Genomic DNA, 24924 nt, shown 5'->3' with positions numbered 1-24924 from the left:
TTATTTTTTATTGTTATAAGTTTACTGTTATTATTGTGCATTATTTTATATTATTCCTGATGTTGTTTGTACTTTTTAAGGCACTAAATGTTTGTGTATCTCTGTGTGTAAACCACCCCGATTCCCTTTGGGAGAGAGGGTGGTTTAGCAATATATTATCATTATCATTATTATTATTATCCCACATGTTTGCTCTGCCTCAAAGTTCTGTCATTGGAGTATACGTCCCCCCTCATGGGAAAGCTTGATTCCACAGCTCCCGCTAAAATGAGCCCTCCTCCGTAAATTACCTGCTTCACTCTTCTATCTCGCCTGTTTTTAATTAGTTTTAATCAGTTTGTCCTTTTAATTACTACATGTAGCCCGCCCATTATTATTGTGCCTGTGCATATTTTTATTTTTTATATTGTTATGTATTCATATGTTCTGTGTAACTATGATGTTATTGTTTATTGTTCGCGTTTTCGGTTTGTGTTTTTGGTTTTCTTTATTGTAATTGTTATTTGGGTTTGGCCTCATGTAAGCTGCTCCGAGTCCCCATTGGGGAGATAGTAGCGGGGTAATAAATAAAGTTTATTATTATTAGTATTATTCAGTGTGCATGTACATTAAAATAAGTTAAAATTAAAATTAAAGCATATCAATACATTAAAATTAACTATTAAAACCACACAAGATCCTAAATAGAATTTTCTGAATAGAAATACTATAAATGACCTCACAACCTCTGAGGATGCCTGCCATAGATGCAGGCGAAATGTCAGGAGAGAATACTTCAGAAACATGGCCATACAGTTCGGAAAACGCACAACAGTCCAGACATTTTAAATATTTCAGTCCTTTTTTGCATGCCTCAGTTTTATAAATAATTTATCTCTTCAGTACAGTGATCTAAGTTCAAATCCCCACTTGGCAATATAAATGCACAAGGTGATTTAGGGCAAGTCACACTCGCAGCTTTAGAGAAAGGCAAAGCCCCCTCTGATCAAACCTTGCCAAGAAAACCCTGTTATAGTGCTGCTATATGTTGGAAATAAGCTGAAGTCGCACAACAACAACAACAACAACAACACCCCATAATCCTTATAGTTGATTTGATGTGCTTTTATAAGATTTCTAAGTTGAGGCAAGATTTCCTTCCTTTTAGGTCTAGCAGCCACTGAAATACTTATATCTTCCACTTCCCTGGTTATTGGTAGCAGACTCATTAATATGAGAGATTCTCTAACTCAAAGGTTCATTTAGTCTTAACTTTATTTTTTACAAAATATTAATAAACAATGAGAAAGTAGAAGAATCATTAATGATTTTCTTGATGACGATAGCTGTCTTTAGATGTTATAAGGAGGAGCAAATGTTATATGTCATATAAATAATGTTCTTGTTGCTGTTGTTTAGGGAGGAAATGTGTTTGCTGCATTGAGCCAAGAACAGGAACAGAGTGAGGAGGAGGAGGAGGAAGAAGAGGAGGAGGAGGAAGAAGAAGAGCCTCCCAAACCCATTAAACCTGACAAGAATAAGATCAACAAGGTTAGTTGCTATCTGCAATCTGGAGAGCAGAAGCAGTGAAAGTGATATTTGTGGAGAACTGGGTTTAACACTTCATTTATTTGTATTCTGCTCTATCTCCTCGATGGGACTTAGAGCAGATTATACCATATACAGATAGGCAAACATTCAATGCCTTTAATCCAGTGGAATAATAATGGCATACAAATACACAGAACAAAAATAAAGGCTTCCCCTTTCATCTCCGGCTTTTTCTGGAGGCGGTGCTCAACTCTGGCCATGGGGAGGTGCTCTTGTTCCATTTCCAAGCTGAGGAGCCTGTTGTCCGTAGATACCTCCTGGACTTGTTGCCAGCATGGCTGTGGGCACCTTTATTACCTTCCCACTAAACCAGTATCTATTGATCTACTCACATTAGCATATTTTCGAACTGCTAGGTTGATAGGAGATAGGGCTAACAGCAGGAGCTCACCCTGACCCGCAGCTTAGAACTGCCAACCTTTAGGTCAGCAGGTTCAACAGTTTGACCTGTTGCATAATCCCAGGATTATGGAGGATCCTACCATGTCCAGTGATGAGATTACAAAAGAAGATATGGAAATTTAACACTGGAATGTTCAACATAGTGTGAAGTTCTGTTTTTTAAAAGTGGTTTTTCCAGTACATTTGTTTGTAGGCAGAAAGTTTTTAAATGCCTGAAATAAAGGTTGGTTAAAATTTCTGAATAATGGCGTTGCATGATTATATTGGTATCTAACTGATAACATTAAGGTCTAGTTACTGTATAGTTAATAGCCCCCCCCCCCCCCACTGGCGCAGCAGGTTAAACTACTGAGCTGCTGAACTTGCTGACCAAAAGGTTGGTGGTTTGAATCTGAGGAGCGGGGTGAGCTCTCTCTGTTAGACCCAGCTTCTGCCAACCTATCAGTTCGAAAACATGCAAATGTGAGTAGATCAATAGGGGAAGGTAATGGCACTCCATGCAATCATGCTGGCCACATGACCTTAGAGGTGTCTGCGGACAACACTGGCTCTTCGGCTTAGACATGGAGATGAGCACCGCCCCCCAGAGTCGGACATGACTAGACTTAATGTCAGGGGAAACCTTTACCTATAGTTACTTCTTTCTCCTCCCAAAAGCAAAAAAAAGTGTGTTGTGCATTTACAGTACAGCGTTGTGTTGGTATGGTTCCATTTTAACGGCCATTAATCCATCAGTTCCACACAAGAGCTGGAATATAGTAACATCTGCAAGGCTGCAGGTAGTTCTGTTTAGTCTGGAAAGTGGGGTTTTAATTCACAATATACAAGTCTTGTGGATATGTCAGACTTTTAAAAGTTCTTTAACTTTTCCCCAACTTCAGAGCCACAAGGGCTGTTGGGTTGCCATTCCCATTTTCCACAGTCTGCATGGCGGATAATCAAAAGGGATGGGAGGTGACATTTAATAACTTCTGGGGACCCAAACTGGGAGAAAACTAAAGAGCACGGGCCACTATGTACAAAAATTATAGTTGGGACTCTGTATCCACAGCCCTTTGAAGACAACCATAAGGCTGATGTGGTCTTCCATGAGTTTCACTTCAATTATGCCATTTGACACCACTTCAGTCATCGTGGCTTAATGGTAGGGAATCTTGCGATTTGTAGTTGGTGAGGCATAAGCACTCTTTGGCAGAGAAAGCTAAAGACTTTGAAGAATTACAACTACCATTATTCCATAGCATTGAGCCATGGCAGTTAAAAGTGATGTCAAACTGCATTCATTCTACGGTGTAGATACATCCCTAGGGAAAGAAACTAGGCTGGCAACTGAGAAGCTTACTTCAACACTGCTAGTGGGGTTGCATCATTCATAATGTCTGTGCTGACAAGGAAATTTGGGGACCCCTTCTTATCTGCTGATAAACAGTGGGAAACAATCTCAGGAGGAAGATTTAAGGGGTTGGGTGCTGCTCCGTATACTGTCTTGTCATCTGAGTTGGTTGCCTGACTCAATAATAATAATAATAATAATAATCTTTATTTATAACCCGCCACCATCTCCCCAATGGGGACTCGGAGCGGCTTACATGGGGCCAAGCCCGGACAACATGTTACAGCAAAATAAAACCAAAACATAAACAACAAGCAACATAATCAAAATTACATAGAAAAAAAGTCATCTCCCAAAGGACAGTGGATGAGTACCCAGTGCGGTGTAGCCAATTGACACAGGGTTAGAGGATGAAAAATGAAGACTTTATTCACAGTCTGCATAGAAAGAGGTGCTGGGCAATCATTCTCAAAGCAAGCACACACACCCATCCATTTCCAAGTCTCTTTAAAGCATTCTAACGAACAGTGTGTTACTACCTCTCTACCATCTGTCCTAGCATTCGTTTACTGCTCACTTTTTGCTCACCAAGAGATTCTTTGCTCATTTCTAAATTTCTACAGCTAGACACTATGTCTAAAATGATCAAGCACTTTCCAAAGAACTGTGGCAACATTCCCAGGACAAAACAATAGAAGCACTCAACAAAGCATAGCTTCAAGCCGTTACAAGGTCCATGCGGCTGAGTCAGACAATTGCAGTATAAGGCACAGCAGGCTTAGATTTCTTATTTGACTGAAAATTGACCAAAGGCAGGCAGGAATAATTTCTAGTGGTGGAGCTGTTTCCGATTGTAGAAATTGGATTTCCTTGATTCAGAAGACTGGAGTTTTCTAATAGGCGAATGACTGTTGTTGGTCTGATTTGGGTGATTTTGCCATTCCTGGGCACTTATGGCAAACTTTTTTTTTGGCACTAGGTCTTTTCAACACTGCAAAATATTTCAGGTCCTTAAATGGGAAGATTCTAGTGGGTCCACGGTAGTGCAGCAGGTTAAACCGCTAAGCTGCAGAACTTGCTGACCAGAAGCTCAGCAGTTCAAATCCATGAGATGGAGTGAGCTCCCGCTGTTAGCCCCAACTGCTGCCAACCTAACATTATCATTATTATCATTATTATTATTATTTCCTGCATTTATAACCCGGGGAACTTAGGGCAGCATCACATCAAGCACGATTGGTGCTTTCACATAAACTTGTTTTATTTATTTATTTATTTGCAGTATTTGTATACCACTTTTCTCACCCCTAGGAGGACACAAAGCAATTTAAACATAGATAATGGCAAAAATTCAATGCCTTACAACTACAATAGTAAAACCACACCAAAACCAAACATTCAACAAATAGTGAATGGGTATTGTAGTAACTGTTTATTAATTGTGTAATGTGTTAGGTTGTTAACTGTTTTTATACTGTAGCACTGAATTTTTGCTGTTCGTATTTGTTGTGAACCGCTGTGAGTCGCCTTCGGGCTGAGAACAGCGGTATATAAGTAAGGTAAATAAATAAATAAATAAATAAAACAGTTAATTAAAAAGCAATTAATTAAACACGCCAATTAACAGTTTGAAAATATTAAAAAAACATGTACATAGATCAATAGGTATCACTTCGGTAGGAAGGTAATGGTACTCCATACAGTCGTGGCAGCCACAGGTTTTTGTCCATCAGGCATTTTTGAAGGTGCTTTGGGATCTCTTCTCTCCCCCCCCCCCTTTTTTTTTATAGAAACATAGAAAAACAAGGAATTGTGATCCTTGTACTAAACCAAAGCCTTAATTTTTTAGGCAGCATCCAATGAAGAAGAAGAGAGGAAGCCTGACAAAAAAGGGTCCAAAGTCAAACAGAAGGTCAGTCTGATCCTGTGTTGGATGAGAACATTTCAAGCAAGGCAGCAGATTAGGAAAGGGATCCGTGAATCATATAGACTTAACTGTTCTCATCGTTTGGGCAGAACCCACTGATACATACTGGATCAAGAGATAGTAACAACAGCAGCAGCATACATAAATTAAAACTCACTGCCAAAAACTGACAGTAAGAGTGCCTTGGAAAAAAGAGCTAAAAAACTTGGCTTATACTCGAGTATATACGGTATATATGGTATTTTAAATTGTATGCTGATGCTTTTATCTTAAGCCGCTTTGAGTAATAACAACAGCCATCTCTACTGGAAGTTGATTATAGGATTTAGCTCACAGATGTCTAGAAAAGAATTCTCTATAGGAATTTCAGGACTGAGATAAAGCAGGGTAAAATACAATAAATAAATAAATGAGCAAGACACTGATCTTTCCGTAAATAAATAAATGAGCATGACGCTAATATCTGCTCCTACCTTTCCTTACAAACTTCAAGAAAAAAAGGATATTCCACAATAGATTTTTTTCATTGCTGAATCATTCTTAATAGACAGTCTCAATACTTACTTTTTTATGATGGAAAAGGATCAAGTATAGATTCTTTGCTTTTCAGGAAGAAGATGAGGAAGAGGCAAGAAAAAGCAAGAAAAACGAGAAGAACAAAGGGAAACAGCAGGTTTGGTGTTCGAATTTTATTATTATTAATAGACGAGCTTGGGGACCCGACAATGCCTGGGTTATTTGAAAAGTGCTTTTGTTGGCTGGGTCCAGTGCTCTCTTAATAAGTCCAAGTCCAAGATCAGTCACATCCAAACTCTGTTGTATGCACAGTTAGCCATGTTGGTCTGTGTGCCAAGTTTGGTCCAGATCCGTTGTTGGCTGTGTTCAGTGCTTTCTGGATGCAAGTGAACTACAACTCCTACGCCGATGGGTCAGTCCCCCCAAACCCTTCCATTATGGTCTGTTGGTCATGTGGGTCTGTGTGCCAAGTTTGGTACAGATCTGTCATTCGTGGGGTTCAGAATACTCTCTGGCTGCTGGGTGAACTACAACTACCACAGGGGTGGGTCAGTTCCCCATACCTGCCATTACGTTCTGCTGGTCATGGAGGGGTCTGTGTGCCAAGTTTGATCCAGGTTGATCATTGGTGGGGTTCAGAATGCTCTCTGGATGCAGGGTGAAGTACAACTTCCACACGGGTGGGTCAGTTTTCCCAAAATCCTTCCCCTATGTTATGTTGGTCATTGGGGGTCTGCATGCCATGTTTGGTCCAGGTCCGTCATCCATGGGGGTCGTAGAGGTCTCAGAAAGTGGGTGAAGGTACTGCAAGACCCATAATCCAAGGTCCATTCTCATCCCAAAGTGTTATGGGAGAGGCAGTGAGTGGGATCATGGAGAGAGAGAAAGGAACACTGGGATGTTTGTGGTAGAGGAAACACATGAAATCTAGGATGAAATTGTCACTGTATGAAAGCCTTCACTTGGGTGGTGGACAGTATGGTGCCTGTGGAGGATATTGGTAGTGGTCTTGGACGTGTTCATGGCGCTCACTATAACCTGCAATGTCATTGGAGGGGGAGGGCCATTGGTGGCTCCTGAGTGAGCTATAGCTGTTTGTGGAGACAGGAGCTTGTCTGTGTAAGTTGACATTAGCCACATACACACATATATTTTCACTTTTATTATGTCTATAGATATATCAAGGTTTTAATCTCAGTTTTATTTTCATTTTGTAATTAAGCGCGCCACCCTGCAACAGTAATAACAATTTTCCTGGCAGCTAAAATAATCCTGTCTGTTCAGATAGGCAGTTTATATTATATTCCCCTTTTAAATATGAAGATCGAGACATAGATTGTGCTTTCTGTTCCAAACAAACAGGAATATGCATCTCTGGATCTTTTGGAATCTTTCTTTCAAAATCCACATTTATCTTGCTCTGGAATAACTATGCACGTCAAATTAAAATACATGCATCTTCAGAGCAAAAGGAATCTAGGGTTTAGAAAGGAACGAGGCAATTGGCAGAAGCAATTGTATTATGGCAACTCTTAGGGAAACCCTATCACAGGGTATTCTTGGCATGTCTTGTTCAGAGGAGTTTCGCTTGAGTGTTCCTCTGAGGCTTGAGAGAGTGTGGCTTACCCAAAGCCACCTAGTAAGTTTTCATGCCTAAGCAGAGATTTGAACTCTGTTCTCCAGAGTCATAGTCCAGAGCTCAAACCACAACCTCACGCTGGCTAATAGTTATGTTTGATAATATCAGCCATCAAATCTTCATATTTTGCTGGCCTCCTTTCTGCTGCACTCAAGAATCAGCAGAGAACGAAAAGAGCACCTCCAATCAGTTTATTCCCGCTTCTCTTTTTGGCTCTGTGTCTCTCTCTGTAAATTTTCTTTATCTGTTCTTTCATTTTTTTTCAGAAAGGAGGCTCTGCATTTGCCATCTTGACTCAAAGCGACGAGGAGGAAGCCAGTGAAGAAATGAAGAAGTCCAAGGACAAATCTAAGGTATAGGAGAGGAAAAATCCACAATCCGACAACATATCAGAAAGTGTCATATGGATAGACAAGGGAGGTCCTGATTTGGGGTTATATGGATGGTTGAAATGGCGCAGGTGAAATACAGAGCTCAAAAGTGACAAGTCCCACAAATAAAGTAAGTGCCGTATATACTTGTGTATAAATTGACCTTATGGCTACCAGTATTAAAAAATCTGGCTACCAGTATTAAAAAACTCTAAAATTACAACAGCACAACAACAGAGAGTAAACAATCAGGCACATCAAATCACTCTCAATGAAAGATTCCCCCCAGGCACTTCCAAGCCATTATATGCTAATCAAGGTGGTCAGTTGAAACATTCACACCTAGCTCCAGTAGACAAGAGTACTTTGCCCCACCCTGGTCATTCCACAGATATATAAACCCATTTTCCTACTTCCAACAGTCCTCACTACCTCTGAGGATGCTTGCCATAGATGCAGGCGAAACATCAGGAGAAAATGCCTCTAGAACATGGCCATATAGCCCGGAAAAACCTACAACAACCCAGTGATTCCGGCCATGAAAGCCTTCGACAATACATTCAGCTTTGTTGTCTTGTCAGACATATATGACAAGCAAATTGGTGATTTAATGGAGGAGACTTCTCCATATGTCTTCTGCAAGTCTGACTATCAAGGAAGGAAAGCATTCCCTCACTTCTCTTACTCCTCTTTGCCAACATGCTTGATATGATGAATTTCTGTCCTGGACAGGTATCCAACCTTTCCTCTTATGTCCAGGATGGAAGCCCTTGATTCTGTGTCCTTAGCAAGCTATTGGTTTTGTAGGGTTATTTGCATAGCTAAAGTGGTCAATCTTAAAGTTGGGATTTGACAACTTTCTGTTTGTTCTCTAGACTGCAACCAAACTAGTCGCTCAGCCTGATGAATCTGCAAAAAAGCCAAAGGGGAAAAAGAACCAGCCAGCCAAGGTAAAGAAGTCTAAACTTGTTTCTTCTGGGTGTTAGTACCAACTTCTAAGCCCAAGGTTGGAAAGTGCAATGTCTGATTTAAGAAGGGACAAGGTATCTGGCCAGAGGAGAGATGAGGTTTCATTCTATGCTATCTGTTGCTGTCAAAGTAAAATAACCACTGCCTAATTCATACCCTGATTTTATAAATATGTCTTGATTTGTCTTGATATGTACTGATTCAAATATAAGGATCTTCTAATTTACAGCATCATCAAATTGTATGCACAATGCATTGGGCAAGTGGGCTTATTAACAAAAGATCCTCCTCATAAACGTATAGCAGACTAACTTATTAGCAACAGCGTGACCCATGTACCAGTAGCCAAAAGTGATAAAAAGAACAAAAACACTCCGACCAATGTTATCTCTTCTTTAGGAGGCTTTTCTTTATAGCAAAATAATATGATTGCACTATTTACAAGAACAAGGTTTCCATAACACAAATAAAGTTATTTATATTTCCTTCTTTGCTTCCACGCTGGGCTTCTTTCTCATGCAGATAAACAGCTTCGCTCTCACAGAGCCTCTGCTCACACTAACCTTACACAGGAGCTTCACACAGTAGCCTTTTACACACAGCAGCCTTCACACTAGAGCTTTACACACAAGGCCTTCAACCTGGGGCTTCTTTCACCTAAGCCTTCTCACACCAGGCCTCTCACACACTGAGGCCTCTCTCACTGAGGTTTATCTCACACTGAGGCTTCTCTCAGACTGAAGCCACTTCATACTGAGGGCAACTAACACTGAGGCGTACTAAGCTACAGGCACACCTACTTATATAGAACTGCAGCTTTTGCTGAGTCATTGCATTCATTTAACCCTTTCAGTGCTTGTAATTAAAAGTACCTAGTTAACTTTTAATATTTCTGACATAATGTATATAATTGTTATTGGCTAAACCCAGTTGTTAGTCCCACAGAGTGTACTCTTACTGAAATCAATGGAATTTACAGAAGGGTTGATGCAATGCTTTTGACAAGAAATAAAACAAATAAATCAAGTTCCCATTCATATTGGTTCTAAATAGCCCCTCTTCATTTTTGTATACATATATATTCTGTAATATTTTAACCATCCTTGCTGCTTTTTGAGCTTTCATTAATTAAGTTTTCACACTCCTTCTCTAGTCAGTATGCTATTCTTTTTCCATTTAGGGACTCCCAGAATTTAAAAGGCATACAAATAAAAATAGAAATATTCTAAACATTAAAAACCACTAGGATTTTCATTTATCTCTCCTTTCCAGGCTTTGTGTACGCATTAGTTCATATGGGTTTGTAGTCTTGGGAGGCAGCACTATCTTTAAAAGAACATACTGAAAATAGTGGGAAGAAGTATTCAGAACCAGCTAAGTCATGGAATGTATCAGGTAAAGGTTATAGCCTGAGTGAAGAATATGGCCTCCCAGATGTTGCTAGACTGTGACTACTAACAGTCCTAAGTAATGTAGCCAATGGTGAAGGATGATGAGAGAAGCAGTGCAAAAACAGCTGTGAACGTTGGTCTTCGGGTTTCACCAGGCATGGGCAAACTTTGGCCCTCTGGGTGTTTTGAACTTCAACTCCTACAATTCCTAACGGCCAGTAGGCTGTTAGGAATTGTGGGAGTTGAAGTCCAAAACACCCAGAGGGCCAAAGTTTGCCCATGCTGAGGTTACACTATTCTTCCTTCTCACAGTTTGACAAGATTGAGATGGATTGCAGAATCCTTCTCCCAGAAGTTTCCCATAGTTTCTGAAGAGCTTTCAGCAGTGTAAAACCTGGAGCATCCTATGTGCTTACCTGTGTGTTCCTTGCATTCCACAGAACATGTTTGCTGCTCTGGAGAATGAGGAGATGGATGACGAAGAGGAGGACGAGGAAGACGATGACGAAGATGTGGCATCCACAAAAGGCAAAGGGAAGTCCAAACAGAGCAGTCTGCCGGTAAGGAGCCCTTGTCCTGATGATTCTTGGATATTCACATTTGCCAAAAAGATATGACATCATTTTTCTTTTTCAAAAAGGTAATGAATGCAATTTTTCCAAAAGAGACATGTTCTCCGAGTACTCAGTGGGTGCCTGTCTTTGTTTTGGAAAGAGCCCAAATAGTTTAGCTTTGTATATATTTCAAGGGCTGAATAAAAATAAATGTAAGATTAAAAGGGAAACACATAATCAGCCAAAACATACTGGGTTTGGGCCTGGGCACTGTCATTCGGAAGACTGATACAACTCCCTCAGGCAACAGAGACTGTGGGATGGGAACAGGCAGAGCTTTATGGGTCATGTGGCCTGTCTTTGCAATCCTGAGGTAGACTGCTGTACTTGGTTATAGCTGGAGCATTGTCTCACTTGGCCAGGATTGTTGGCCAGTCCAGTGGATTTCTCTTTGTTGAAGAAGAGGACATATTTTTATTTTGGTGTTTGACATGCGGGCCTTGAGTGTCAAATGCAGGGCCCACAGTACTAATCTAGCCTAGGAGGCATTCAATGACAAGGCAACATAGTTATATTTATACAGTCTTCCCATTATATTATTATTATTATTATTATTATTATTATTATTATTGAAGGCAACCATAAGGATGATGTGGCCCTTGGTGAAAATGGGTTTGACACCCCTGCCCTTTAGCCCAGAAACTCTTACTTCTGCTGTGTGGTGTTGAAGCTTATAGATTTCCCTTGTTTTTTTCTTGATGGTGATCATATTGTTGACTCCTTTTGGATTTGACACCCCTGCCCTAGGTAATAAAATGCCTTAGGCTGGTCCTAGGTCAGAGGAATTGTTATGGAGGTATGTGATGCGGAATGGGTGTGGAGGAATTTCTTGAAACTCTGTAGGAAAAAAAAATGGATGTTCCTGCCTTGTTATTATTTACTAACACAGACTGACTTTGTGTGAATCTCGTAGCCATCAGAAGATGAAGAAGAGGAGGGAGAGAAGAAGGAAGATGACCCCTATGCCAACCTCAGCAAAAAGGAAAAGAAGAAACTCAAGAAGCAGGTTAGATCTGTGCTGTGAATTTGGTGAACCCCCTTAGCCTAGAAACTCTTATTTATGCTGTGTGGTGTTAAAGCGTATAGATTTCCCTTGGGTTTTTTTTCTTGATGGTGATCATATTGTTGACTCCTTTTGTGTTTCCAGATTCCTTATATTTTCCTCCTCTCTTTTGAGATATTGCCTTTAGGCTCTACCCTCATTCCTTCCGGGGAGAGAGGGCAGTCTAGAAATAAAGTATTATTATCATTATTGAGGACCTTGGTTGATAGAAGGTAGAATCAATCCCATGGTGCTCTGAATTAGGATATAGCTAGGCTGCAATTGGAATCCACCTACAACAGGATTGGGAAACTGTTGATCTTCTGAACATCTTAGATTTCAGTTCCTAGAAGACCATCATGGCTAATAGGAAGGGATTGTGCAAGCCGAAGTCCAATTTACTCACAAAGCCAAAGTTTTCCCACCTTTGACCTACAGTTAGTGTCATGCAAACTTTCAGTCATAGAATTGTAGTTGAAATGGGCCACAAGGTCATCTAGTCCATTATTTTATTTGTGCAGATATCCACTGATAAAATCATCCAATACTTCCCCTCATATATTTATACATGGCCCTCATCATGTCAGCTCTCAGCCTTCTCTTCTGCAGACTAAACATGTGCAGCTCTTTAAGCCACTCCTCATAGGGCTTGTTCTCCACACCCTTGATCATTTTAGTCGCTCTTCTCTGGACACTTTCAATCTTAGAGTCAACATTTCCTTTCAATTGCGGTGACCAAAATTGGACACTATATTCCAGGTGTGGTCTGACCAAGGCAGAATAGAGGGGTAGCATGACTTCCCTGGATATAAACACTAGAGTCCTATTTATGCAGGCCAAAATCCCATTGGCTTTTTTTGTCGGTGGTACAATGGGTTAAACCACTGAACTGCTGAACTTGCTGATCAAAAGGTTGCAAGTTCGAATCTGGGGAGTGGCGTGAGCGCCCGCTGTTAGGCCCAAATATGAGTAAATCAATAGTTACCGCTTTGGCAGGAAGGTAACGGCGCTCTATGCAGTCATGCCGACCACATGACCTTGGAGGTGTCTACGGACAACGCCGGCTCTTCGACTTAGAAATGGAGATGAGCACCAATCCCCAGAGTTGGACACGACTGGACTTAATGTCAGGGAAAAACCTTTACCTACCTTATGACATTGTTGGCTCATGTTTAACTTGTTGTCCAAGAGGACTCCAAGATCTTTTTCACACGTACTGCTATTGAGCCAGAAATCCCTAATTCTGTATCTTTGCTTTTCATTTTTTCTGCCTAAGTGGAGTGTCTTGCAAATGTCCTTGCTGAACTTTTGGCCCATCTCTCTAATCTGTTAAGATCATTTTGTATTCTGCTCTTGTCTTCTGGTGTATTAAATAAAGAAAAGCAGGTGGGTGACAGCAGACAAAGGATAGCAGGAAAAAGAAAATGAGCTTTCTTTCTTGAATTAGCTGGTGTTTCAGGGTCAGGCTTCTGTTTGCTTCCACAGCAAGAGTTTGAGCGGCAGGTGGCCTCCTTGAAAGCAGCCAGTGCAGCAGAGAACGACTTTTCGGTGTCGCAGGCTGAACTCTCCTCGCGGCAGGCCATGCTGGAAAATGCCTCTGATATTAAGGTACCATTGTCTCCTTCCTCCTTGCCTTCCATTTTGTTCTTTTAAATTGACATTGTCTGGACTAATTTGAGTCTTTTCTTCTGTCCTATTTATTTATTTATTTACGTTATTTCTACCCCGCCCATATCAGCCCAAAGGTGACTCAGGGCGGCGAATAAGCCGGCAAATTCAATGCCATATATAAAATACATACATTAACAAAAGTAAAAACATCTCAAAACTTTTAAAAGCATAAAAAGCAATAAAAAGTTTTAAAACTATGGTTAGCATTTCATTCTCACTTTGGGTGTAAAACTAAGGAGAAAAGAGGAACAACCGTGGGGATGAGTCATTGCTCAGAGTAAGCAGTTCACATGTACAAGGTCTTAGGTCTACTTCGGCAATCTTAAGCAGAGGAGTTATGAGAGACTATCTGCGAGCTTCAAAACTAGCCCCTTTGATCATAAGATACAATCCGCCTAGATTTTCTATTTGGATTGGAATCAGTTCTCCAGGGATTCAGGCAAGAGATGTTTCATATTCACCCTCAAGATGGTAGGGAATTCATGAAAACAGTGAAAGTGGTATCAAAATGGCAAGGATGAAGTAGCAGAATTAGCAGGTGGTGCAGTCACTTAAAAACAGGAGAAAGCAGTTAGGAAATTGATATCAAGTGATCGTAAATCAGCTGATTTTAACTCTTTTTCTCGACCTTCAAAGACTCTGACCTTAAAGGCATGAGGTAAATTACTTCAGACAGACTCCAAAAAATCTGCTTCTGAAAAGAGTGAAAGGAGTGGTCCATTTGCTTTATTTACACAGTTTATACAACAAAACCTTAATTTCTCACCGGAGTACAAGGAGCATAAACTTCCCTGGTATGTAAGCACTACTGGCTGTCAGTCTGCTACAGAGCACAATTCAAAGTGCTGGCTTCGGCCTATAAAGCCCTAAACAGTTCCGGCCCAGTTTACCCAGCTGAATGTATCTCTTTATATGAACCAACTCAGAGATAGATAGATAGATAGATAGATAGATAGATAGATAGATGTCTGATCTCGGTCACATCATGGTAATAGAACAACATACTTTCGTCTTCTCTATGTAGCTTGCATTCCTTCAGTATTACTCTTCTGTATTGCATTAACATACGAACTACTGTAACTTCTCTTCACATGCAGATTTAAATTAAATACTGTTTTCACTCAAAACATCAAAAACACTGACAAAAAAACTCTAATATTCTATATCTTCCATTGCAGCTGGAGAAGTTCAGCATCTCGGCTCACGGCAAAGAGCTGTTTGTCAACGCAGATTTATATATTGTGGCTGGACGACGATATGGTCTAGTGGGGCCAAATGGGTAAGATCTAATGACAGGGACGTGAAGGTCCACTTCTTTGTTGACTCACCCAAAATGTTATTTGTACCAGCATGGGTTGTTTCAGAGTGATATGGAGCATGTTGATATTTTTACTGTGTGTGATCCATGATATCGTATTTCCAATTTCTGTGTATGGATGTAAAAAGTTGCCAAATGAAAAAGGAATAGGGAAGGGAGATTTAATTCATTTGAAATATGATGGTAGAATAAAGTTTTACTGATACCACTGACTGCCAGAAATACAGATGAATGGATCCCAGAGCAAATAAAGTCAGAACTATTTCTAGAAACCAAAAAGGCAAAACTGAGGGTATCATACTTTGGACATATCATGAGATGACACAGTTACATTCATTATAAAGATCATAATATTCAGCAAAGCAGAATGCAGTAGGAAAAGAGGGAAACGTCACTGCAGTTGGATTATTTCAATAAAGGAAGCCAAGACAGTTACCGATTGAGGTCTCTCATCTAGTGGGTTGCCATATGTCAAGCTGGCTTGAAAGTAAAAAACACCACATTTTCCTACAAAATACTTCTGCTCCTAGAATTCCTGACCATTGGACAATCTGGCTAGAGGTTCTGGTAGCTGGATTCCCAAACACCTGGAGGGCCACATCTGTCCAGGCCTGTTGTATGTGCACCACCTCTGAAAAACTCCCCTCCTGTTTCTTTTCAGGAAAGGCAAGACCACTTTGTTGAAACACATTGCCAACCGGGCCTTGAGCATCCCTCCCAATATTGATGTATTGCTTTGTGAACAAGGTAAAGTAGAAATTTTATTTTTATTGTTATTGTTGTTGTTGTTGTTGTTGTTATGCCACTATTTTCTTAACAGAGACTCAAAGCAACAAATTGTGCTAAAACAATGCAATATCTATATAAATAAAAATGTAATGTTAGTTTGTGGGGTTAACAGAACTCAAAAACCACTGGGGGAATTGACACCAAATTTGGACACAAGACACCTAACAACCCAATGTATGTCCTTCACTCATAAAAACACTGAAAAACACAGCGGAAGGGACTTTAAAAGCCCCCAAAAGCTAAATGATGAAAAGCTAGATGACAATATACAAAAAAGGGAAGAAAGAGGGAGGGGAAGGGGAGAGAAAAAATAAAGAAAGACAGAAAAAAAGACAGAAAGAAAAGCAAGAGGGAGAGAAAGAAAGAAGGAAAGGGAGAAGGAAGGAAGGAAAGAGGTGGAGAAGGAAGAAAGGAGAGAAAGGGGGCGGGAAAGAAAAAGTGGGAAGGAAGGAAAGTTAGAAAAGGAAGGAAGGAGAGAAGGAAAGAAAAAAGGGAAAAAAGGAAGGAAAGAGGGAGCGAAGGAAAGGGAGAAGATGTAGAGAAAGAGGGAGGGAAGGAAAGAAGAAAAGAGAGAAGAAAAGAGACAGCAGAAGAGAGAAAAGGGGGGAAGGAAAGAGATAGAGAAGGAAGGAAGGAAGGAAGGAAGGAGAGAAGGAAAGAAAAAAGGGAAAGAAGGAAGGAAGGGGGAAGATGTAAAGAAAGAGGGAGGGAAGGAAAGAAGGAAAGAGGGAAGGAAGAAAAGAGACAGCAGAAGAGAAAGAAAAGGGGGAAAGGAAGCAAGGAAAGAGTGAGTGAAGGAAGGCGGGAAAGAAGGAGAGAAAGAGGGAAGGTTGGCCACAGCAACACGTGGCGGGTACAGCTAGTAAAATATAAAACTAGAAGACTATAAATTAAACCAAGCATTATTTAAAAATAAACAGATAAGATTATTCAAGGCGACCTTACAACATAGTCTGCTATTCAATGCCGTAACCATATACAGTATAAAATATAAAACATTTAAACCATTAATAAAAAGCCATACATTAAAAGCCATTAAAACATATAAAACCAATGCCTTCACTGTTCATCTTGTCCAAAAACATCATCTGGGCTGTTCCAATTCAGTTCCATATATATGTATATATATGTGTGTGTGATTGTCTATAGCACTGTGTTCCCAAAGGCTTGTTCAAAAAGCCAGGTTTTTACTTTTCTACAGAAGATCAGGAGAGAAGGGGCTGATCTGATATCCCTTGGGAGGGAGTTTCACAGCTGAGGGGCCACCACTGAGAAGGCCCTGTCCCTCGTCCCTGCCAAAGGCACCTGCAAAGAAGGCAGGACCGAGAGCAGGGCCTCCCCAGCTAGTCTTAAGCTCCTAGAAGGTTCATAAGGGGAGATACATTCAGAGAAGTAAGCTGGACCAGAACCATTTAGGAATATATGGCAGTGCATACTCAGATAACCCAGTTTAAAGCAGGTATTGTGGAATTTCCTGCCTTGATATTTTGGCTTATATGCCTGTGTGGAAGGGCTCTAAGGTGCACCTGCTGTCATAGGAACAAGATTATAATTCACTGTGTTTTCTGTGAAGCAGTACCTTTGGACTCTCAGTTCCAGGACTGAAGATTGAAAAAAAAAATCACTATGAAACTGTCTTTAAAGTTCTTCATCACAAAATACCATAAGACCCTGCTGTTTGATTCCAAGACTTGCCTCTAAGTGTGGTTTGTCTTCATCCTCACAGAGGTTATTGCGGACGAGACCCCTGCTGTGCAAGCCGTCCTTAAGGCCGACACCAAGCGGCTGAAGCTACTGGCCGAGGAGAAGCGACTGCAGACCCTGCTGGAGAAAGGGGACGACGGTGCTGCAGAACGGCTGGAGAAGGTGCGTGGTTCTGCTAATCTGTGCTTGTGCCAGAACAGAGCTTTCCAAGTACAAGAATAGACACAGAATAGAATATTGTTTATATGGTTATGTGTTTTATACTTTAATGCTATGTTGTTTATTTTATTGTAATTTGTATCTTATTTTATTGTAATTTGTTGTTTGGGCTTTGTCTCAAATAAGCCGCCCCGAGTCCCGTTGGGGGAGATGGTGGCGGGGTATAAATAAAGATTATTATTATTATTATTATTGTTATTATTGAATAGCTCTTTTTCATCTTATTCTTGCTTCTGTTGCAAAAGTGAAGGTGCCTTTCAGACTTCAAAATATCAGTCTTATCTTGTCATTTGTTCAAATCTGACTCTTGTCTAGACTGCCCTGCCACGGAAATTAAATGAAGCATGGCACTTTTCTGATGTTTAATCCTTTCAGTTGTCTCGCTGGAATAGTTAACTATTGTTGAGGGCACGGGTACATTAATGTTGAAAGTCTTACATGTTTAGGAAATGTCAAGGAAAGAATTGGGAAAGATAAAAAGGGCATAGAAGGGTGGAGTGCACAATTTGCAAAATTGCTTGGAGGCGTGGTGCACAAGTTCTGGTCAATTAGTAAGACATTTTAGAGCTGATTTCTGTCTCTATCAGACAAAAGTTGCTGCAGGGTATTCAACAGTCAGGAGTACTGTTTTTGTTTAGCCATTGTTGTTGTTATTGTTCTTCTACGAATCCCCTTGTCTTATTATCACATTTATCCTGTGTATATTTTCATCTGGAATAGTGGACCCTTGCTTTTGTTTAGAGTCTTTTACTGTAGACATTATCTCTGCTTTGTCACCAGGTCTATGAAGAATTGCGGGCCACAGGAGCAGCAGCAGCAGAGGCCAAAGCACGGAGGATCCTGGCTGGTTTGGGCTTCAATCCTGAGATGCAGAACCGACAGACCAAGAAATTTTCTGGAGGCTGGCGCATGAGAGTGTCCCTGGCCAGGTAGCTTTATGAGATTACAGATAGAGAACTGTAGTGTTCAGAATGGTATGTGGTGGAAAGTTATTCATAGGAAGTTGCCTTGTGGGAGTTGGGGGTCCAAAATGTATGTATTTATTTATTTACTTACAGTATTTATATTCCACCCTTCTCACCCTGCAGGGGACTCAGGGCAGATTACAATGTACACATACCTGGCAAACATTCAATGCCATAGACACACAACACATATAGACAGACAGTCAGAAGCTATTTAACTTCCAATTTTCTGGCCACCAGCCAAGCTGTCGCTTCACCGTCCATCTGCGACACTGATGAAGTACTTTCCGCATTCCCCGCATGCTTTTGCTGGAGATTTTCTATGGCCTCATAAATTTCTTAAATTAGCCTCCCCACACATAGGTGGTACCTAAATTTCCTACTTGACAGATGCAACTGTCTTTTGGGTTGCAAAGGTCAACAACAAGCTACACAAATTGGCCAGAAGCTCACTCTGACCCAGGCTGCTTCGAAGTCATGACCTTTCAGTCAGTAGTGATCTTAATGCAGCTTACACCCAGCCAGCTGTGCCACAGTCCCGGTGCACCTGGAGAAACAAAGTTTTCCCATGCCTGATTTAAATGAAGGAATGCCCAGATGTTTCTAATAAACCGATAACACAGCCCAACCAAAGTTTTCTTGTTTTAAGGCCTGTTCCTAGGTTTATTTGGGGCGCTGATTTAGAGAATTGCATTGGATAGACCACATCAGCTCTAGTCTCTTAGACATGGTTATGATGATTTGTTATCGGTGAGAATAGTGGATGTCATTTGTCTCATATCACAAAAACTAAAGTTGATAGGGGAAAATGGGTGCCATTTTTGGAATCAGCAGGTCAAATATACCCCGTAACAGGGCCTAACATTTGAGACACCAAAAATGTGTGTTGGCTAGTGTAATCCTTGACTGCCTGTTAATTTATTTCCTTGCACATGTATCCAAAGTAACAGGGATGATGCGGCATTCCAAAGGGTCCTTGACTAATTGCTGTTCCTTTTCAGAGCACTGTTTATGGAACCTACGTTACTGATGCTGGATGAGCCCACCAACCATCTGGATCTCAATGCCGTCATCTGGCTTAACAAGTAAGCATCTGACAAGGAATCTTTGGGCAAGAATGGACTCTTTAAAACACGGATGGGAATCTGTCAGCCCTTCCCATTGACTGTGCTAAGAGTTACAATCCAACAGTGTTTATTAATCCACAAGTTTTCCACCTGTGATATTTATGGTTATAGGCCCCTACTTTATGTCAAGAGGGAATGAATAGATCCAGGCTGCCAAAATCCTAGAAGCAGTGAGAGAGAGAAAGGCTAAGTGGGGGAAAAGATGAGATTTTTTTTTCTTTCTTAGTAAAGGACAAAGAAGATGCAGTGGATCACCCCGCTTTGTTCTTTGCGATTGGCTATTCTGCCAAGCATTGATGGGAGCTGCAGTCCAAAAACACCTATTTGGAGGAGGACTGCACTTCGCCCCTCTCTCTACGTTACACCATTCCTATTTTGCCGTGTGTGTCTAAACAGCTTTGCAAATAAATTTTCTACTCATCATAGGCTTGGCATTCACATATCTAAATTCTGGTCATTCGTGGTATTTATTTATCGTATCAGGAGCAAACCAAACAGTTGTATTATATTAAACACACACACACACACACACGAAGTTTGAAAACTTGGCATTATACTAAATATCCTTTGACCAGTAGCTGGCTACTTGTAGTGCCTCTGGTGTCCATTGTGCATGTGGCGGGGCTCAGACTGCATTGTAATAGGTGGTCTGTGGTTTGCTCTTCTCCACACTCGCATGTCGTGGATTCCACTTTGTAGCCCCATTTCTTAAGATTGGCTCTGCATCTCGTGGTGCCAGAGCGCAGTCTGTTCAGCGCCTTCCAAGTCACCCAGTTTTCTGAGTGCCCAGGGGGGAGTCTCTCATTTGGTATCAGCCATTGATTGAGGTTCTGGGTTTGAGCCTGCCACTTTTGGACTCTCGCTTGCTGAGATTTCCAGCGAGTGTCTCTGTAGATCTTAGGAAACTATCTCTTGATTTAAGTCGTTGGCGTGTATCCAAACAGGGGATGGGCCAGAGATGTCACTGCCTTGGTCCTTTCACTATTGGTTACTACTTCCCGGCAGATGTCAGGTGGTACAGTACCGGCTAAACAGTGTAATTTCTCCAGTGGTGTAGGGCACAGACTCCCTGTGATAATGCAGCATGTCTCATTAAGAGCTACAGCCATAGTACATTGGCAATTAAAGATGGGAATTGGGCATAAATCATTCTCATGGTTTTGAAATAAAACTCAGTTGAAACCCATGATGATTTAGGGCAGGGATGTCAAACCCATTTTTATCAAGGGCCTCATTAACCTTACGGTTGTTTTTAAAGAACCATTGAATCCATGGATCCATTGAATCCAAAGTTAAAAGACCTTTTAAGTCTAACATATATCCACAAGCCTTGTATCTCAATTCAAACTGCTTACCTGACAACAGAACAAACTGCAGCCTTCCAGGTGATCCTGTATCCCATCTCCCATCAGCTCTACTCATGAAGTCTAATTATGGGGAATACAGGAGTCATTGTTCAGCAGGGGGGGGGGGGGCACATAACATGAATCTGACATGGTGAGTCAGATTCAGCCCGCGGGCCTTGAATCTAACACACATGGTTTTAGAAGCTTGCCTCCAAATTCTTGATTATGTCTAGACCAGTGGTTCTCAGCCTATGGATCCCCAGATGTTTTGGCCTTCAACTCCCAGAAATCCTAATAGCTGGTAAACTGGTTGGGATTTCTGGCAGCTGTAGGCAAAAGCACCTGAGGACCCACAGGTTGAGAACCACGGGTCTAGAGAGATTAAGTAAATGTGAGATTAGCAGGATGGCAGGGAACAGTGTTGAATCTCCATTTTCTTCCTTTGCTTCATTACAGTTACCTCCAGACATGGAAGAAGACCCTCCTGATTGTTTCCCACGACCAGGGCTTCTTGGACGACGTCTGCACAGATATCATCCATCTGGACATGCAGAAGCTCTTTTACTACCGAGGAAATTACAGTGAGTTTTCCTCAATGCAGGCCAAAGGAAACATTGCATAGGACTAATATAGTTGTGAAGGTTTTTGGGGATAGGGTGTGACGTCATGAAGATGTAGCAGCTAGAAGGCTTGTACACTATGCGATTTTCAAATTGAAACACCTTTTTGCAAAATTTAGTCATTTCTCTGTTTTACCTCACAAACACTGGATTTTGATTTTGCAATTTTACTGATAATTAGTAAGTAAAGGTTGTTTTGATACTGTTGGCATTGAATTGTTGCCTGTGTTAGCTGCCCTGAGTCCCCCCTCGGGGGTGAGAAGGGTGGGGTAGAAATGGTCTAAATAAATAAATAAATAAATAAAGGTTTCCCCTTGACATTAAGCCTAATTGTGTCCAACTCTGGAGTTTGGTGCTCATCTCCATTTCTTAGCCAAAGAGCCGGTGTTATCCGTAGACACCTCCAAGGTCATGTGGCTGGCATGACAACATGGAGTGTCATTACCGCTGGACTAGTACCTATTGGATCTACATACATATGAATGTTTTCAAGCTGCTAGGTTGGCAGAACCTGGGGCTAACAGCAGGAGCTCACCCAACTCCTCGAATTCAAACAGGCAACCTTTTAGTCAGCAAGTTCATAAGCTCCGCGGTTTAATCCTCTGCACCGCAGGGTATATTTGTATAAATGCCAAAGTGAAATAACTGTCAATTTTAAATGTGTTGACAGTTCCAGGATTGGGTGAGAAATTATTGGGTGAGAAAATATTGCCATGTTCTGACTAAATACCTTGAAGGCATCAGATCCTATTGGGTCTTGGAATCTAAGCAGGTTTGAACTTGGTCAGTACTTGGATAGGACACCACCAGAGCATACCAGGTGATATAGACTAGATTCAGTGGAAGGCGTGGACAAGCTGCCACTGAGTAGTTTTTGCATAGGAAAATCCTGTGAAATTAATGGGGTCACAATAAATGCCAGGCATAACCAAGTACAAGTTGAGAGCAGGTTTTGTATGAAGATTTGTCCTTTTTCTCTATCTTCAGTGACTTTCAAGAAGATGTATCAGCAGAAACAGAAGGAACTGCTCAAGCAGTATGAGAAGCAGGAGAAGAAGCTGAAAGACCTCAAGGCTGGAGGAAAGTCCACAAAGCAGGCGGTAAGTTTCCACTTTATGTTCTGTTTACAATCTACCACTACAGAAGGGGGAAAACTGTTGTGTGGTTGTATCACTTGATGGTTTATGGGTCACTTGTTGGTTTAAGTCATTGGTTCCCAACCACTTTGACCAGGACCACTCTCCAACATGAGTTCCAAAAGGGCTACAAATCATTTTTTGTCAACTTTAGATTCGTGTTGTTTATTTGGGGTGCTGATTCAGAAAATTGCATTGGATAGACCACATCAGCTCTACTTTCTGATACAGAACATATGCCATTCAGTAGTTGCCATCTGCTTGCTCACGGAAAATCATATTTAATAATCTAGAGCTGATGTGGTGTAGTAGTAATCTTTCGTGGGTAGTCAGCCTCTCCCCTCTCAATATCCCTGTTGCCTCGGCACTATAAGAGGATTTTGCAAGACCAGTCGCTCTTGTTGCCGTGTGGTTTCAAGGCAACATTGTAGTAATGGTGAGGCCATTGACCATATTTTAATTCTTGTAGAGCACTGGTGGTCCACGGACCACAGGTTGGGAACTACTGGTTTAAGTAAATGGTTTTTTTTTTTTATTGTTTTCCTAGATTTAGGGAAATAAAGTAATTTACCTTTTCCAAACCGGTTCAGCAAAAAGCCAAGTTCAATTATGTTCATAGAATCATAGAATCATAGAATCAAAGAGTTGGAAGAGACCTCATGGGCCATCCAGTCCAACCCCCTGCCAAGAAGCAGGAATATTGCATTCAAATCACCCCTGACAAATGGCCATCCAGCCTCTGCTTAAAAGCTTCCAAAGAAGGAGCCTCCACCACACTCCGGGGCAAAGAGTTCCACTGCTGAACGGCTCTCACAGTCAGGAAGTTCTTCCTAATGTTCAGATGGAATCTCCTCTCTTGTAGTTTGAAGCCATTGTTCCGTGTCCTAGTCTCCAAGGAAGCAGAAAACAAGCCTGCTCCCTCCTCCCTGTGACTTCCTCTCACATATTTATACATGGCTATAATGTCTCCTCTCAGCCTTCTCTTCTTCAGGCTAAACATGCCCAGTTCCCTAAGCCGCTCCTCGTAGGGCTTGTTCTCCAGACCCTTGATCATTTTAGTCGCCCTCCTCTGGACACATTTCAGCTTGTCAATATCTCTCTTGAATTGTGGTGCCCAGAATTGGACACAGTATTCCAGATGTGGTCTAACCAAAGCAGAATAGAGGGGTAGCATTACTTCCTTAGATCTAGACACTATGCTCCTATTGATGCAGGCCAAAATCCCATTGGCTTTTGTTAACACGCTTATGGTTCTTTGGCTGCATCTTGACTGTTAAATTTATGCAGTTTGACACCACTGTAATTGCCATGCTTCAATGCTCTGTGAATCCCAGGATCTGTTGTTTGTATCCTTCTAGTGGGGACAATTTACTTTTGATGGATAAGGAGCTTTCTGTACTGAAAGAAACACTGAGATTTTAGATAACTTCTCCTTAAAGGCCTAGTTGGTCCGAATGGTGGTCTCATTGTGACACCAAGTAAGAAGACTGTGTTTTCTTAAATAATTGCTACAGGTTCTTCATTGTTTTAATCAAACTCTGCATTTTTTGTGTGCATATGTGTTTAAATTGTGTGCATGAGTTTAAACCAGACATGGGCAAACTTTGACTCTTCTGTTGTTTTGGACTTCAACTCTCACAATTCCTAACAGTTAGGAATTGTGGGAGTTGAAGTCCAAAACACTTGGAGAGCCGAAGTTTGTCCATCCCTGGTTTAATGTGTTCAAAACCAGTTAAAACCTCTAATTTAAATTGGCCAAAGAGTTAAAGTGCTTTGAGTAAGTTTAAATTATTTCTTCCTGTTTTCAACTGATCTTCTGTATTCTGGCCTGAGATTCTGTGATGCCGGACAGGATATAAATATTTTGATAAAATTAAATTGTGTTTTCTTCTGGTCGTCTCCAGGAAAAGCAGACCAAGGAAGCCCTGACTCGCAAACAGCAGAAATGTCGCAAGAAGAACCCAGACGAAGAGGCCAACGAGGCTCCCGAGCTCCTGAAACGGCCAAAGGAATATACTGTGAAGTTCACTTTTCCAAACCCACCACCCCTCAGCCCCCCCATTCTGGGCTTGCATGGTACGGATCAATGGTTGCATAGAGAACATGTGGCTGTTGCTTTGGGGCATTCTCTGGTGAATGGAAGAATTTGTAAAGAGCTGTGCTCGTCTTAGAATAGTTCTAATTTGTTTTGATAATGATGGCAGGGCTGCGATAGTGTGCAGGCAGTTCCCAGAT

At 41.2% G+C, this 24924-nt stretch overlaps 1 protein-coding gene across 3 annotated transcripts in view; it reads left to right on the top strand.

The window, feature by feature from the left end:
* ABCF1 (ATP binding cassette subfamily F member 1) overlaps nt 1–24924 on the top strand; it is a 48828-nt gene that overhangs the window by 10213 nt on the left and 13691 nt on the right. For 2 of the 3 annotated variants that reach the window (XM_060759352.2, XM_060759350.2), the window contains 16 exons: nt 1399–1530; nt 5175–5237; nt 5863–5925; nt 7674–7760; nt 8654–8728; nt 10579–10698; nt 11666–11758; nt 13280–13402; nt 14644–14744; nt 15445–15530; nt 17299–17438; nt 18276–18424; nt 19462–19545; nt 21390–21514; nt 22541–22653; nt 24594–24765. In XM_060759352.2, the coding sequence (XP_060615335.2) occupies nt 1399–1530; nt 5175–5237; nt 5863–5925; nt 7674–7760; nt 8654–8728; nt 10579–10698; nt 11666–11758; nt 13280–13402; nt 14644–14744; nt 15445–15530; nt 17299–17438; nt 18276–18424; nt 19462–19545; nt 21390–21514; nt 22541–22653; nt 24594–24765 (1726 nt within the window). The remainder of the gene's footprint in view (nt 1–1398; nt 1531–5174; nt 5238–5862; nt 5926–7673; nt 7761–8653; nt 8729–10578; nt 10699–11665; nt 11759–13279; nt 13403–14643; nt 14745–15444; nt 15531–17298; nt 17439–18275; nt 18425–19461; nt 19546–21389; nt 21515–22540; nt 22654–24593; nt 24766–24924) is intronic. The other variant, XM_060759353.2, reaches the window with a different exon arrangement.

The sequence above is a fragment of the Anolis sagrei genome, chromosome 2 (assembly GCF_037176765.1).
Source record: "Anolis sagrei isolate rAnoSag1 chromosome 2, rAnoSag1.mat, whole genome shotgun sequence".
In the NCBI taxonomy this organism is placed as follows: domain Eukaryota; kingdom Metazoa; phylum Chordata; class Lepidosauria; order Squamata; family Dactyloidae; genus Anolis; species Anolis sagrei.
This window is presented reverse-complemented; position numbering and strand designations above follow the sequence as displayed.